At 44.2% G+C, this 17,279-nt stretch overlaps 1 protein-coding gene across 1 annotated transcript in view; it reads left to right on the top strand.

Moving 5' to 3' along the window:
• Positions 1-17,279, top strand: part of LOC120058330 (semaphorin-5B-like) — a 126,592-nt gene that overhangs the window by 11,780 nt on the left and 97,533 nt on the right. Inside the window, exons 2-3 of the mRNA XM_039006914.1 lie at positions 9,026-9,125; positions 11,111-11,156. Coding sequence (XP_038862842.1) covers positions 9,026-9,125; positions 11,111-11,156 — 146 coding nt within the window. The remainder of the gene's footprint in view (positions 1-9,025; positions 9,126-11,110; positions 11,157-17,279) is intronic.

The raw sequence follows: 17,279 nt of genomic DNA, 5'->3' as shown, positions 1-17,279 counted from the left end.
ACCCTTTTGTTTTTTTTGTGAAACCCTTTCCACAGAGGGTTCTACATGGAAGTCAAGTGTTCTACCTGGAACCAAAAAGGGTTCTCCTATGGGGACAGCCGCAGAACCCTTTTGAAACCCTTTATTCTAAGAGTGTATGATTACTCTGCTATCGTCTAGTTTTGTCTTAATAATCCATCCCTATGATTACTCTGCTCCCATCTCACTATGTCTTAATAAAGGATGCTCAGGATAATGGGGCCATATGATTCTAATCAATCCTAATGTAGTCTTTTCATTCGCTGGTTTAGTTAAAGCCTGTAATGTATTGGAAATCTGTGGGTCTAATTGGTTTTCCCAAGAGCTTTGCCAAGAATTCAGTTAAGTGTGAATTGTTATATCATCCCGGCTATGAATTTCCTCTCTCAAGCTGATAGTAAGGTTGTATTTTAGTTCACGATATCTGGAGAGAGATGAATCAGAATGAGCTTTCTTTTTTTCTTTAATCTGTTTATTTTATTTTATTTTATTTTATTCAAGCACTCACTTCCTCCCTAAATGGCAAATGCATTTTGCAGCTTCTTGCAGTAAACAAACTGAGGCTGTCCAAGGTTGTCTTGCAGGGGGCAAAAATTATCCCCATTATTTGTGGAAGAAATTGTTTTTTAAGTCCACAATGAATTATGTAAATGTCTTAAAAGGCTTTCTGCCATGTAATATGCTACTGAACACACTAAAATTATGAATCTAAGCATCCAACTGCTGCAATATTGTGTTTTACATCTAACAATTAAAAATCCCATTTGCCTTATAATCTCCCATGTGGAGAAATCCATTTAGTAAACCCACGCTCAGGTCACATGGAGATCAGTTGGGCACTTTTGGTAGAAAATGTTATTTTTGTGTCTTTTTTCTTCTACACTAAATGACCCGCCACTCTACTGTGTGACTCCCTGTGACTCTGCTGGGAGAAGTTGTTTTGATCTGTGAAAGCGAGTGCCAAATGTCTGAAATGGCGGGCGCTGTGGCTGTGGTTGGGATCCTGGCGTGTGTCCTGGAAGGGGTAGTTTTGACTGTGCGTTGTGTTGCATTTGGATCAGTATGCTTGATGTGGCTACGGACTTGATGTGGCTACAGCATTGTCCCTCTCTGCTGGAACCCACAGGGGGCACGGGGCACGGGGCAGAAGGGAGTAGAGCAGAGGAGGCTGCCAGTAGCTGGACACAATCACAATCTTCTCAATAACTCATTCACTGCTGCTGCAAACCACAAAGCATAGGTCGTTTCTCACTAACAGACATCTGTGCCTCTTAGATGCTACTTTGTACGTTTACATTATAGGCCTACTGAAACCATATGCAAAGGTGAAATCGGTGATAGTGTGCTGTTTGTTTCCATGACAATGTAAAGAAAGATACACTATGTTTTGTTGAACCTATAACAACACAAAATAGATCATGACGACCATATCAGAGCAGAGGGTGTTTCCAGTGTGTTTTCAGTACATCTATTGTAACCCACTTCAATTTGAATTAGAAGTGTTCATGTTCCGAATCTCTTTATTCGATTTATTTCACAGACATTACTCATGCTGCTGTCACCTTTAATTTAACTCTACTGAACACGCTGCCCCATGAGGCCAAGAGTTTGACAGATTTATCATGTTACAATATAGTAGAGAAACAGTCTCTGTGGTCCTTAATTAACTTAACTCTCTCTCTCTCACAATTCAATTCAGTAGACTATTGACATGGCATGTTAAATTACTTACATTGTCAAAGTATACATATAACAAAAAATGGTGGGACCAACAATAGTAGTAATACTAATAGTAGTGGAAATGGGATTACTATTAACAGCAACTACAACAACAATATTAATGAGAATATTAATACATTAAAGCAATAGTAGTAGACGAGTCTCAACATGACTGAGAAGCCACATGACATGGTATGAAAGTCAAAACAAAACCAAAATGGGAAATATTATTGACATTACATTACAATTTTCACTCAGGTTGTGGCAAGGGGACATATATTTGGCTTTTCACCCAATACATTATTATTATTTTTTAAATTCTTTATACTGAATGATAATTTTGGGAAAGAAAGATTTCTCTTAGGTCTGATTATTTGTCACAGTGTAATAGGAAATGCAGCTCTGTCTCTACCCGTCCCCCGGAGCGGAGTGAGCACAGCCTGTCCTCTCTGGGCAGCCAAGTTTGCCTCTGATGACTGGTGTCTACAGCCAGACTGTGCTCACTGAGTCTCTATCTAGTCAGTGTTTTCCTCAGTTTTCTATCAGTCACAGTGGTCAAATTGTCTGCCACCATGTGCTGTCTGTTCAGAGCCAAATAGCATGGATGTTTACATATATTTTTTTGTAGTATCTTTCCAATAGGTGATATTTTTATTTTTGCTTTATGATGATTAGGTTGTGCCAGATTTATATATATATTGTATTTTATTTTTATTTCATCTTTGTTTAACCAGGTAGGCCAGTTGATAACAAGTTCTAATTTACAACTGGGACCTGGCCAAGATAAAGCAAAACAGTGCTACAACAACACAAAGTTACACATAAACAAACATACAGTCAATAACACAAAATAAAATAAAATTAGAAAGATCTATGTACAGTGTGTGCAAATGTAGAAGAGTAGGGAGGTAGGCAATAAATAGGCCCTAGAGGCAAAAATAATTACAATTTAGCATTAATACTGGAGTGATATATGTGCAGATGATGAAGTGCAAGTAGAGATACTGGGGTGCAAAAGAGCAAGAGGGTAAGTACAAATATGGGGATGAGGTAGTTGGGTGTGCTATTTACAGATTGGCTGTGTACAGGTACAGTGATTGGTAAGCTGCTCTGATAGCTGATGCTTAAAGTTAGAGAGGGAGATATAAGACTCCAGCTTCGATGATTTTTGCAATTCGTTCCAGTCATTGGCAGCAAAGAACTAGAAGGAAAGGCGGCCAAAGGAAGTGTTGGCTTTGGGGATGACCAGTGCAATATACCTGCTGGAGCGCGTGCTACGGGTGGGTGTTTCTATGGTGACCAGTGAGCTGAGATAAGGCGGGGCTTTACCTAGCAAAGACTTATAGATGACCTGGAGCCAGTGGGTTTGGCGACGGATATGTAGTGAGGGCCAGCCAACAAGGTCATACAGGTCGCAGTGGTGGGTAGTATATGGGGCTTTGGTGATAAAACGGATGGCACTGTGATAGACTACATCCAGTTTGCTGAGTAGAGTGTTGGAGGCTATTTTGTAAATGACATCGCCAAAGTCAAGGATCGGCAGGATAGTCAATTTTACGAGGGTATGTTTGGCGGCATGAGTGAAGGAGGCTTTGTTTGCGAAATAGGAAGCCGATTCTAGATTTAACTTTGGATTGGAGATGCTTAATGTGAGTCTGGAAGGAGAGTTTACAGTCTAACCAGACACCTAGGTATTTGTAGTTGTCCACATATTCTAAGTCAGAACCATCCAGAGTAGTGATGCTAGTCGGGCGGGAGGGTGCGGGCAGCAATCGGTTGAAGAGCATGCACTTAGTTTTACTAGCATTTAAAAGCAGTTGGAGGCCACGGAAGGAGTGTTGTATGGAGTTGAAGCTCGTTTGGAGGTTTGTTAACACAGTGTCCAAAGAAAGACCAGAAGTATACAGAATGGTTTCGTCTGCGTAGAGGTGGATCGGAGAATCACCAGCAGCAAGAGCGACATCATTGATATATACAGAGAAGAGAGTCGGCCTGAGAATTGAGCCCTGCGGCACCCCCATAGAGACTGCCAGAGGTCCGGACAACAGGCCCTCCGATTTGACACACTGAACTCTATCTGAGAAGTAGTAGGCGAGGCAGTCATTTGAGAAGCCAAGGCTGTTGAGTCTGCCGATAAGAATGCAGTGATTGACAGAGTCGAAAGCCTTGGCCAGGTCGATGAAGACGGCTGCACAGTACTGTCTTTTATCGATGGCGGTTATGATATCGTTTAGGACCTTGAGCGTGGCTGAGGTGCACCCATGACCAGCTCGGAAACCAGATTGCATAGTGGAGAAGGTACGGTGGGATTCGAAATGGTCGGTGATCTGTTTGTTAACTTTAGAAAGGCAGGGCAGGATGGATGTAGGTCTGTAGCAGTTTGGGTCTAGAGTGTCTCCCACTTTGAAGAGGGGGATGACCGCGGCAGCTTTCCAATCTTTAGGGATCTCAGACGATACGAAAGAGAGGTTGAATAGGCTAGTAAAAGGGGTTGCAACAATTTCGGCGGATCATTTTAGAAAGAGAGGGTCCAAATTGTCTAGCCCAGCTGATTTGTAGGGATCCATAATTTGCAGCTTTTTCAGAACATCAGCTGTTTGGATTTGGGTGAAGGAGATGCGGGTGAGGGGGTTGGGCAAGTTGCTGCAGGGGGTTCTGAGATGTTGGCCGGGGTAGGGGTAGCCAGGTGGAAAGCATGGCCAGCTGTGGAAAAATGCTTATTGAAATGATCGATTATGGTAGATTTATCGGTGGTGACCGTGTTTCCTGTCCTCAGTGCAGTGGGCAGCTGGGAGGAGGTGCTCTTATTCTCCATGGACTTTACAGTGTCCCAAAACTTATTGGAATTAGTGCTAGAGGAAGCCAATTTTTCTGAGTGTTGTCCTGAGGCTCTATGGCGTTGGTTTGGGTGTCACGCCCTGGCCTTAGTATTCTTTGTTTTCTTTATGTTTTTTAGTTAGGTCAGGGTGTGACATGGGGAATGTATGTGTTTTGTAGTGTCTAGGGGTGTTGTATGTGTATGGGGCAGAGAAGAGTGTAGTTGTCTAGTTATGTCTATGGCTGCCTAGATTGGTTCTCAATCAGAGACAGCTGTCATTCATTGTCTCTGATTGGGAGCCATATTTAAGGCAGCCATAGGCAGTAGGCTTTTGTGGGTAGTTGTCTATGTTGTACGTTTGTAGCTTGTGATTGCACTTACGTCTTTAGCTTCACGTTGGTTTGTTTCGTTTTGTAATAGTGTTCGTTGCGTGTTTTTCCCTCTTCTAAATAAAGAGATGTATTTTGCACACGCTGCGCCTTGGTCCACTCTCTCTCACGAAGACGATCGTGACAGAACTACCCACCAACCATGGATCAAGCAGCGTGAGAGGAACCAACAACAGCGGCAAAGAAACCAGGACTCGTGGACATGGGAGGATGTTTTGGACGGCAAGGGTTGCTACACATGGGAGGAGATCCGAGCTGGAAGAGATCGCCTCCCATGGGAACAGCTGGAGGCGATTAGGAGAGCAGAGGCAACCGGAGAGAGGAACCGGAGTTATGAGGGTACGCGACTAGCAAGGAAGCCTGTGAGTAAACCCCAAAAATTTCTTGGGGGGGGGCTTAAAGGGAGAGTGGCGAAGTCAGGTAGGAGACCTGCGCCTACTCCCTGTACTTACCGTGGAGAGCGAGAGTACGGGCAGACACCGTGTTACGCAGTAGAGCGCATGGTGTCTCCTGTACGCGTGCATAGCCCGGTTCGGTACATTCCAGCTCCACGTATCGGCCGGGCTAGATTGAGCGTTGAGCCGGATGTCATGAAGCCGGCCCAACGCATCTGGCCACCAGTGCGTCTCCTCGGGCCGGCTTACATGGCACCAGCCTTACGCATGGTGTCCCCGGTTCGCCTACATAGCCCGGTGCGGGTTATTCCACCTCCCCGCACTGGTCAGGCGACAGGGAGCATACAACCAGGTAAGGTTGGGCAGGCTCAGTGCTCAAGGGAGCCAGTACGCCTGCATGGTCCGGTATTTCCGGCGCCATTTCCCCGCTCCAGGCCAGTACCACCAGTGCCTACACCACGCACCAGGCTTCCAGTGCGTCTCCAGAGCCCTGTTCCTCCTCCACGCACTAGCCCTATGGTGCGTGTCTCCAGCCCAGTACCACCAGTGCCTACACCACGCACCAAGCCTCCTGTGCGTATCCAGAGCGCTGTACGCACTGTTCCTTCTCCCCGTACTCGCCCTGATGTGCGTGCCCTCAGCCCGGTAACACCAGTGCCGGTACCACGCACCAGGCCTATAGTACGCCTTGAGAGTCCAGTGTGCCCTGTTGTTCCCCGCACTAGCCTGAAGGTGCGTGTCCTTAGCCCGGTACCTCCAGTTCCGGCACCACGCACCAGGCCTACAGTGCGTCTCAGCCGGCCAGAGTCTGCCGTCTGCCCAGCGGCGCCTGAACTGCCCGTCTGCCCAGCGGCGCCTGAACTGCCCGTCTGCCCAGCGGCGCCTGAACTGCCCGTCTGCCCAACGGCGCCTGAACTGCCCGTCTGCCAAGCGCCGCATGAACTGCCCGTCTGCCATGAGCCTGCAAAGCCATGACCAGCCAGAGCCGTCAGCGAGCCATGACCAGCCAGAACCGTCATCCAGCCATGACCAGCCAGAGCCGTCATCCAGCCATGACCAGCCAGAGCCGTCATCCAGCCATGACCAGCCAGAGCCGTCATCCAGCCATGACCAGCCAGAGCCGTCATCCAGCCATGACCAGCCAGAGCCGTCATCCAGCCATGACCAGCCAGAGCCGTCATCCAGCCAGGATCCGCCAGAGCCGTCATCCAGCCAGGATCCGCCAGAGCCAGCCAGCCAGGATCCGCCAGCCAGCCAGGATCCGCCAGCCAGCCAGGATCCGCCAGAGCCAGCCAGCCAGGATCCGCCAGCCAGTCCGGTGCTGCCCCTCAGTCCGGAGCTGCCCCTCAGTCCGGTGCTGCCCCCTAGTCCGGTGGGGTTAATTTGGAGGGTGGCCATTTGGAGGAGGCTACCAAAGCGGGTATTGACAATGGTGGAGACAATGGTGGAGTGCGTCCCGCACCCGAGCCGCCGCCATGATGGGGCCCACCCCGGACCCTCCCCTTTCTATTTCAGGTTGCGCGGTCGGAGTCCGCACCTTTGGGGGGGGGGGGGGGGGGGTACTGTCACGCCCTGGCCTTAGTATTCTTTGTTTTCTTTATGTTTTTTAGTTAGGTCAGGGTGTGACATGGGGAATGTATGTGTTTTGTAGTGTCTAGGGGTGTTGTATGTGTTGTATGCTTCACGATCGTTTGTTGGTTTGTTTCGTTTTGTAATAGTGTTCGTTGCGTGTTTTTCCCTCTTCTAAATAAAGAGATGTATTTTGCACACGCTGCGCCTTGGTCCACTCTCTCTCACGAAGACGATCGTGACATTGGGTTAGTGAACTGAGCCTCAGAACCAGCTGACTGAGGGAACTCTTCTCTTGTTTCATCTCTTGACATTGTACGGCTGTGTGATTAAATGTTTTAGGGGTTGCTTGTTTTTAGATGGTTGTACAATTTGATGGCAATTTCTTTCTATTCGATTGTCCGAATTCTGCTCTACAAGTGCTATTTAGAGTTTTTCTTTGCACTTGTAATACAGTCTTGCAAAACTCTGCATGCAGTATTTCGATTGGATGTTTGTCCCATTTGGTAAATTCATTATTAGAGAGGGGACCCCATACTTCGCTGCCAAATATAGCAATTGGTTCTAGAACTTTGTCTCTCAGCTTTCACATGGCTGTAATCGAGCTATCTGTGTTGCTGATATCTAGTCCTAGATATGTGTAGTTTTTGGTTTGTTCTAATAGAACTGTGTCCAATTAGAATTTATATTTGTGATCATGATTTCCTGACCTTTTTTGGAATATCATTATATTCAGAGTTTTTAGGTTAACTGTCAGAGCCCAGGTCTGACAGAACCTGTGCAGATGATCTAGATCCTGCTGTAACCCCTCCTTACTGGGAGACAGTAGCACCAGGTCATCTGCGTACAGCAGACACTTGATTTCAGTGTTGTGTAGGGTGAGACCAGGTGCTGCAGATTCTTCTGATGTTTTTGCCAATTCATTAATGTAGATGTTAAATAGTGTTGGACTTATTGTGCAACCCTGTTTCACTCCGTGTCGCTGAGAGAAGATGTCTGTTTGCTTGTTGCCAATTTTAACCGCACATTTGTTTTTAGGTTACATTGATTTAATAACATATGTTTTCCCTCAATACCATTTTCTTTTAGTTTATAACAAATACCTCTGTGCCAAATTGAATCAAATGCTTTCTTGAAGTCTACAAAACATGAGTAGATTTTGCCATTGTTTTGGTTTACTTGTTTGTCAATTAGAGTGTGGAGGGTAAGTGCTGTTCCTTTGTTCTTAGGGTGTGATTGTATTGCTTCAGTGTTTCCCCATATTGAAGGTGTATATTTTTGTTGCCTGGTTCTGTGTTTTTGATTAGATATATTTTTCAATTACTTCCTTAGATTTTTTGCAATCATTATCAAACCATTTTTCATGATCTATTCTTTTTGGTTTGCTCTTATATTTATTTAGATTAGCCAAGGAGGCTAATTTGTCAATTATAAAGTTTATGTTCCAAATGGCCAAATGTACACCTTCATTGCTGTAGGAGAATGTTAAGGCTAAAAAGTTGCCCAAGAGAGATTTGTATTTTTTGGCTACTAATTGCTTTTTAGTAGATTTCTGTACTGTTTGCACTCCATCTATAGGCCTGTTTAGTACCATGACATTTATTGGGCTGTGATGCTTCATGGTTGGATTCCACTCTTCTCAGATACACTGTGGTCTGAGAGAGGTGTTAGTGGGCTGAGGGGTGGTGGTGTGTGTGGGAAGGGAAAGGTTGTTGCTTCTCTGTAGGTGTTTATCCCCATGACTGTTAATAGTGTCTAGTTCTTCTGCTTTTCTAGCATTGAGGTCTCCACAGACCAGTACGTTGCCTTGGGCCTGAAAGTGACTAATCTCCCCCTCTAGAATGGAGAAACTATTTTCATTGAAGTAGGGTGACTGAGGGGTGAATGTATGCGGCACAGAGGAAGACAGCCTCTGTTGATTTTTAACCAGATAAAGAATTCTACTGTTTTAATCAATTCGATTGAATGAGTTAGTTCAGATTCATACCATATTAGCATTCCCCCTGAGTCTCTGCCCTGTGTGATTCCTTTTAATTTGGTGATTCCTTAATTGTAATTTATAATTTTGTGATTCCTTTTAAATCTCTCTCATTCCCTACTTTATTCCTCTCTTTCAGCCCTGAGTCCTTGGATCACTATATTCTCCCACCCGGATGTGAGAGACTACTCTCAACTGACCCTTGACCTGACCAGGAATGAGTTGATAGTGGGGGCAAGGTAAGAATGCATTCCTTAATGTATCCCTTATTCATGTGTTAATTTATCCCATATTCATTTGTTCATTTATCCCATATTCATTTGTTCATTTATCCCTTATTCAGTTGTTAATTTATCCCTTATTCATGTGTTCATTTATTCCTTATTCATGAGGTAATTTACTCCTTATTCATGTGTTCATTTATCCCTTATTCAGGTGTTCATTTATCCCTTATTCAGGGGTTCATTTATCCCTTATTCAGTTGTTTATTTATCCCTTATTCATGTGTTCATTCATTCCTTATTCATGAGGTAATTTACTCCTTATTCATTTGTTAATGTACCCATAAATTCATTTGTTAATTTACCCCTTATTCATTCCTTAATTTATCCCTTATTCATTTGTTCATTGAGCCCTTATACATGTGTTAATGTACCCTTATGCAAAACACTCTGCCTGGTCCTATACTGCACTGCTGCTGAAAATTGGAGATGAATCATTTAAAAGTGATAATCATGTATCAGTGTCGTGTTTTTTTAATGAGCATGGCTGTCATTCATATTCCATTCACCCAGCTCAATGTAACATTGATAGGTTTAGGCTACTACATGATACTCTAATTTTCCCTATACCCATCATGAGATTGCTACAACCTAGCCTATGAATGAAAGTTTACAACGTAGGTGCACAGGTCGAATGAAATATTAGAGTAATCAAGGTGACATTGACACATTCAATACCACCTTGCACACTCTTGCCGGCATCTAGCTGATCTAGGATGTAATCATTAGTCCAACAGTTGCAAAATAGAGTTTCTATTCTACAAATTCAGGTATGTTTATCCCCTTTTGGTTCCGTTTGGTTCCGTTTAAGCAATGTTTTTCAACAGAATCTGTTTGAATGGATAAAACCCTGATCATATCATAACCGCTAACCACTATATACAGCCTACATCGTTGTCACCATGTTAGCTAATGTCATGGTCAACATAGCTACTAGAACTAATGCGTTACTAAACCAGCTACAATCATGCAGTACAGTCAGTATGCAGTTTAGTAGTTACATCGGCAGTCCCAGTGATAATAAATTAATAAAACCAAAAGCTTACCTTGACTTGGAAGACTTCCAATGTTGGCTAGCCATAGCCAGCTAGCTAACATAGCTTATATCTCTGTTTGAGTCGGCTAAACTAGTTAGCTGTATTTGCTAGCTAAGTGAAAGTGAAAAAATACTATGAAATACAGCTAGCTCTCTCTCTTGCTTCTCCTTCATTTTTAAAGAAATTCATTTATTCGAAACTGTTCAACTATTGTCTTTCTCTCTCTGAGTCAACTACTCAACACTTTTTATGCACTGCAGTGCTAGCTAGCTATAGCTTATGCTTTCAGTACTAGATTAATTCTCTGATCCTTTGATTGGGTGGACAACATGTCAGCTCATGCTGCAAGAGCTCTGAAAGATTGATGGGCGTCCTCTGGAAGTTGTAATAATTGCTGCGTAAGTCTATGGAAGGGGTTGAGAACCATGAGCTCCCTAGGTTTTGTATTGAATTCAATGTACCCAGAGGAGGACAGAAGCTAGCTGTCGTCCGGCTACACCATGGTGATACCCTACAGAGTGCTGTTGAGGCTACAGTAGATATTCATAGCAAAAGTGTGTTTTTATCAACTATTTGGTGACGTGAATATATTTAGTATAGTTTCAATATTTTTATGAAATTCACTGAGGAGTATAGTCCTCCCCTTCTTCCTCTGAGGAGCCTCCACTGTAATATATAGTATTTTGAGGCTTGTTGGATAGGGCCTGGTGTGGAGTTTGGCAGTTGGAGTATTTGAAACGACTTCAAGTTTCAGAGAGTTCTTATGTGACTACAAAATATCAGTGCCCTGAGTTGAACTCACTGTAAGAAAAAAAACACACGTAACTGCCACGTAAACTAAGTGTTTATTACGTTTATAACTGTTTAAACTAACTGTTATTTCCTCTCTCTGTTGATTCTACACAGAAACTTCCTCTTCAGATTGAGCCTCAACAATGTGTCTCTCATCCAGGTAAGCTGAGCTTCCAACCCACCTCGTCCTCTCCTCTCCCCTATCCATGTGTGTGTGTGGTCCACTGGTGGATAACAACCCACGCTCATCCGTCCGCAGCCAGTGTTCCTCTTTTACTGGGCTCCCAGACCTACCTCTCTTCTCCTCCTGTACTCCTCTGGTCTGCTGCTCCTCTCTGTAACGTTCCTGGCAGCAGTCAGACAGCGTTGGCTTGCTGTTATTGATTCTGTGGGTTGGGACTGGAGTGTTTTCAGCTCCTTGAATGAGGTGGGATGGAGAAAGAGTGTGATTAATTGTGTGCATGAGTGTGCGTGCATATAATATACGTGTGTGTGTCTGTGTTGACGTGTATCCTTGCCTGCCTGTGTGCGTGTTTCCCTCTACTTCAGTCCGGTCTCAGGTGGGTGGAGAGGAGAGGCATGTCTCCATGGTAATGTGATGTCTTTATGGAGGTAGCTACTGTTACATTTTACATTGACATTTTAGTCATTTAGCAGACAGAGCGACTTACAGTAGTGAGTGCATACATTTTCATACTTTTTTCGTACTGGTCCCCCGTGGGAATCGAACCCACAACTCTGGCGCTGCAAGAGCCATGCTCTACCAATTGAGTTACAGTGGGCCTACTGTACTGAAGGCTCAGGTGGTGATATGGGACCGGTCTAAAAGTTGTAGAGCTTGATAGTGTACACCAGACACACTAAACACCTTGGGTTCAAATACAGTACCAGTCAAAAGTTTGGGCACACCTACTCATTCACGTTTTTTATTTTTTTTATTTTAATTTTTTATTATTTTATACATTGTAGCCACCCTTTGCCTTGATGACAGCTTTGCATACTCTTGGCATTCTCTCAACCAGCTTCATGAGGAATGCTTTTCCAACAGTCTTGAAGGAGTTCCCACATATGCTGAGCACTTGTTGGCTGCTTTTCCTGTGGTCCAACTCGTCTCAAACCATCTCAATTGGGTTGAGGTCGGGTGATTGTGGAGGCCAGGTCATCTGAAGCAGCATCATCACTACTTCTTGGCCAAATAGCCCTTACACAGCCTGGAGGTGTGTTGGGTCATTGTCCTGTTGAAAAAAAATGATATTCCCACTAAGCGCAAACCAGATGGGATGGCGTATCGCTGCAGAATGCTGTGGTAGCCATGCTGGTTAAGTGTGCCTTGAATTCTAAATAAATCCCAGACAGTGTAACCAGCAAAGCAATCCCACACCATTACACCACCCCTTCCATGCTTCACGGTGGGAACCACACATGCGGAGATCACCCGTTCACCTACTTTGCGTCTCACAAAGACACGGCGGTTGGAATATGGACTCATCAGACCAAAGGTCTAATATCCATTGCTCGTGGTTCTTGGCCCAATCAAGTCTCTTATTGGTGTCCATTAGTAATGGTTTCTTTGCAGCAATTCGGCCATGAAGGCCTGATTCACGCAGTCTCCTCTGAACAGTTGACATTGAGATGTGTCTGTTACTTGAACTCTGTGAAGCTTTTATTTGGGCTGCAATCTGAGGTGCAGTTAAATGAATTTCTCCTCTGCAGCAGAGGTAACTCTGGGTCTTCCTTTCCTGTGGAGGTCCTCATGAGAGCCAGTTTCATCATAGAGCTTGATGGTTTTTGTGACTGCACTTGAAGAAACTTTCAAAGTTCTTGAAATGTTCCACATTGACTGACCTTCATGTCTTAAAGTAATGATGGACTGTCGTTTCTCTTTGCTTATTTGAGCAGTTCTTGCCATAATATGGACTTGGTCTTTTACCAAATAAGGCTATCTTCTGTATACCACCCCTACCTTGTAACAACACAACTGATTGGCTCAAACGTATTAAAAAGGAAAGAAATTCCACAAATGAACTTTTAACAAGGCACACATGTTAATTGAAATGACTACCTCAAGAAGCTGATTGAAAGAATGCCAAGTGTGTGCAAAGCTGTCATTAAGACAAAGGGTGGCTACTTTGAAGAATCTCAAATATAAATATATTTAGATTTCACACTTTTTTTCACTCCATGACTCCATATGTATTATTTCATAGTTTTGATGTGTTCACTATTATTCTACAATGTAGAAAATAGTACCACTGAAGAAAAAACCTTGAATGAGTAGGTGTGTCCAAACTTTTGACTGGTACTGTACAGTACTGTAGTTTAAAAAAAAATCAAATACTACAGCTGTACTGGCCTGGCGAGATGGAACGCTCAAAGTATTTGAAAGAAGATGAATACTTTTTGAACCCAGCTCTGCCTAATACTAGAAGAGGAAAGAGGTTGAGTGAGATGAGTGAAGGCTGTATGTTTGGCCTGATTCTACAGCACTATAGCACTACAGCCTATTCTACTACACTGAGATGTGTGTATGAAAGCGTGTCACCACCCAGTCTTGGGATTCTCTGACAAAGTGCTCTTTCAGAACAGTCACAGCATAGTGACATAATATGTGAGCAGCTGCCACCAGTGTGCCAAAGTCAATGTGGGCTTTGTTTTGGTGCTCTTGTTGTCTTGTTTTTGAATGTGGAAGAGGACTGGGGTTCGTAGGGTTTACGTTTGTTTAATCTGAGTTTCACCAACTGAGTTCCTCTACTCTGTAAAACGGTTCTGGCAGTCCTGAATCAAACGCCCATCTTTCAACATCTATATCCCACTTTCATGGCATACACACAGACACACGCACACAGACACACATACTTTCTTGGCTTTTGTTGAGCTGGGGGATAAACAAAGTGGCTCCCTCTTCGTTCTGTTCTAACTGGAGGTGTCGCTAGGCGTGCCAGGGCCCAAATCGACGAGTACAGAACATTGCTGCTGCCCACTTAATAGGAGGAGAGGATCTGAGCCTGCAAGTATGCCTAAACAGATGAAAGAGATGGAAGGACGCTGCTTCAAACTACCCCTCCCCCTCCTCTCCTGCCTGTTAGCCTGTTAACCAGTAACCACCCCTGCAAAGCAGGAGAGAGCGATACAACCCAATCCTGGGGGACCACAGTGTTGGCTGGCTTCAGCCCTGCTAAATCTGCACAATCACACAGACCTGAAATGGAGGTCATGTATTGAAATGGGGTGAAAGTCAGTCTACGTTACCTTCTGTCCTCTAGTTTGAAATGAGTCACTGATTGGTTGAGAAGTAACTGGAGCAAGTATCAACCACAAAGCAGTATTCTGTGTTGCAGACCTATTCATATACTGAACAAAAATATAAACGCAACATGTAAAGTGTTGGTCCCATGTTTCATGAGCTGAAAAAAAAAATCCCAAAAAGCTTATTTCTCTCATAATTTTGGGCACAAATTTGTTTATATCCCTGTTAGTGAGAATTTCTTTTTTTCCAAGATAATCCATCCACCTGACAGGTGTGGCATATCAAAATGCTGATTAAACAGCATGATCATTACACAGGTGCACCTTGTGCTGGGGACAATAAAAGGCCACTTATGTCTCAAGTTTTGAGGGAGTGTGCAATTGGCATGCTGACTGCAGGAATGTCCACCAGAGCTGTTGCTAGATTAATTGAATGTTCATTTCTCTACCATAAGCTGCTTCCAATGTCGTTTTAGAGAATTTGGCAGTGCGTCTGACCGGCCTCACAACCGCAGACCACGTGTCACCACGCCAACCCAGGACCTCCACATCCAGCTTCTTCACCTCTGGGATCGTCTGTAGGAGGGTGCTGAGGAGTATTTCTGTCTGTAATAAAGCCCTTTTGTGAGGAAAAACTTATTCTGATTGGCTAGGCCTGGCTCCCCAGTGGGTGGGCCAGGCTGCCAAGTGGGTGGGCCTTCTGCCCAGTCATGTGAAATCTGTAGATTAGGGCTTAATTTATTTATTTATATTGACTTGAATTCCTTATATGAACTGTTACTCAGTGTTACTTTGCCATTTTTGAATGTTGCGTTTATATTTTTGTTCATTAAACATTTTGATGGAAGTCCCGTCTTTATCCAAGCAGACCCATTATCACTGTAACCACATCCCTCCTCTCACCGTCCCTACCTCTCTCTCTCTCTCTCTCTCTCTCTCTCTCTCTCTATTTTATCTATAGCTCCCTTACTCTCTCATTCTCCCCCACCTTACCTCCCATCCACACACCCTATTTCCTTCCTTCTTTCCTTCTCTCTCTCTCTCTCGCTCTCTTTCTCGCTTTTCCCCCCCTCCCTTTCTCTGTGATGCTATTAGAGTCACCCTGTGTGTTGCCTGGAGGACTATAGGGCCCAGTACCCTGCCCTGAACTTAGTCACTGTTACTAGCAGGCTACCTCCCAGTAGTCTACCCTGCACCTTAGAGACTGCTACCCTATACAGAGTCATTGAACACTGGTCACTTTAATGTTTACATACTGTTTTACCCACTTCATATTTATATTCTATATTGTATTCAAGGCTCGTCCTATATAAATACTGCTGTAAACACCGTTTCTATTCGTATACTGTCCATACTGTCTATACACACATTATATATGTACAATTCAATAAGATGGTGCTGGAGAAGAAGGCAGACGTTTTACGTGCCCCCCAACCGATTGTGTTTTTTTGTTTGTTTATTTGTTTGTAACTTATCTTTTTACTTATTTTGTACATAATGTTACCGCTACAATCTCTTATGACCGAAAATAACTTCTGGACATCAGGACTGCGATTACTCACCACGGATTGGCAGAATCCTTTTTTCCCTTTAACGAGTCCGACGAGGCCGACGCTAATGATATACTGCTTTCTCGGGAACAGGCCCAGATCCCCGTAATTTGCGTGAAGAGGAGGCGGAGAAAAAGGGGCCAGAGGGCGGGCTGCCTTCTGAGAATTCGTAGGTGATCGAATAAACCCCCACTTCCCTCCATTCTGCGAGCAAACGTGCAATCTCTGGAGAATAAAATAGATGACCTATGTGGAAGACCAAAGGGATATTCAAAACTGTAATACCTTATGCTTCACGGAGACGTGGCTGAACAACGACACTATCTACATACAGCTGGCAGGATATTAGCTGCACTGGCAGGATAGAACAGCGACATCTGGTAAGACAAGGGGCGGCGGACTATGTATTTTTGTAAATAACAGCTGGTGCACGATATCTAAGGAAGTCTCGAGCTGTTGCTCGCCTGAGGTAGAGTATCTCATGATAAACTGTAGACCACACTACCTACATAGAGTTTAATCTGTATTTTTCGTAGCTATTTACATACCACCACAGTCAGAGGCTGGCACTAAGACAGCAATGAATGAGCTGTATTCCACCATAAGCAAACAAGAAAACGCTCACCCAGAGGCGGCGCTCCTAGTAGCAGGGGACTTTAATGCAAGGAAACTTAAATCTATCTTACTAAATTTCTATCAGCATGTTAAATGTGCAACCAGAGGAAAAAAAACTCTGGACCACCTTTACTCCACACACAGAGACACATACAAAGCTCTTCCTCGCCCTCCATTTGGCAAATCTGACCATAGTTCTATTCTCCTGATTCCTGCTTACAAGCATACATTTAAGCAGGAAGCACCAGTGACTAGATCAATAAAAAAGTGGTCAGATTAAGCAGATGCGAATTTACAGGACTGTTTTGCTAGCACAGACTGGAATATGTTCCGGGAATCCTCCGATGGCATTGAGGAGGACACCACATCAGTCATTGGCTTCATCAATAAGTACATCGATGACGTCGTCCCCACAGTGACTGTACGTACATATCCCAACCAGAAGCCATTGATTACAGGCAACATCCGCACTGAGCTAAAGGCTAGAGTTGCCGCTTTCAAGGGGCGCGACTCTAACCTGGAAGTTTATAAGAAATCCCGCTATGCCCTCCGATGAACCATCAAACAGGCATAGCGGCAATACAGGACTAAGATCAAATCGTACTACGTCGGCTCTGAAGCTCGTCGGATGTGGCAGGCACTTGCAAACCATTACAGACTACAAAGGGAAGCACAGACGAGAGCTGCTCAGTGACATGAGCCTACCAGATGAGCTAAACTAGTTCTATGATCGATTCGAGGCAAATAACACTGAAACATGCATGAAAGCACCAACTGTTCTGAAGGATTGTGTGATCATGCTCTCTGCAGCCGATATGAGTAAGACCTTTAAACAGGTAAACATTCACAAGGCTGCAGGGCCAGATGGATTA

The sequence above is a fragment of the Salvelinus namaycush genome, chromosome 13 (genome assembly GCF_016432855.1).
Source record: "Salvelinus namaycush isolate Seneca chromosome 13, SaNama_1.0, whole genome shotgun sequence".
In the NCBI taxonomy this organism is placed as follows: Eukaryota; Metazoa; Chordata; class Actinopteri; order Salmoniformes; family Salmonidae; genus Salvelinus; species Salvelinus namaycush.
Note: the sequence above shows the minus strand (reverse complement) of the source record. Positions and strands in the feature narration are given on the sequence as shown.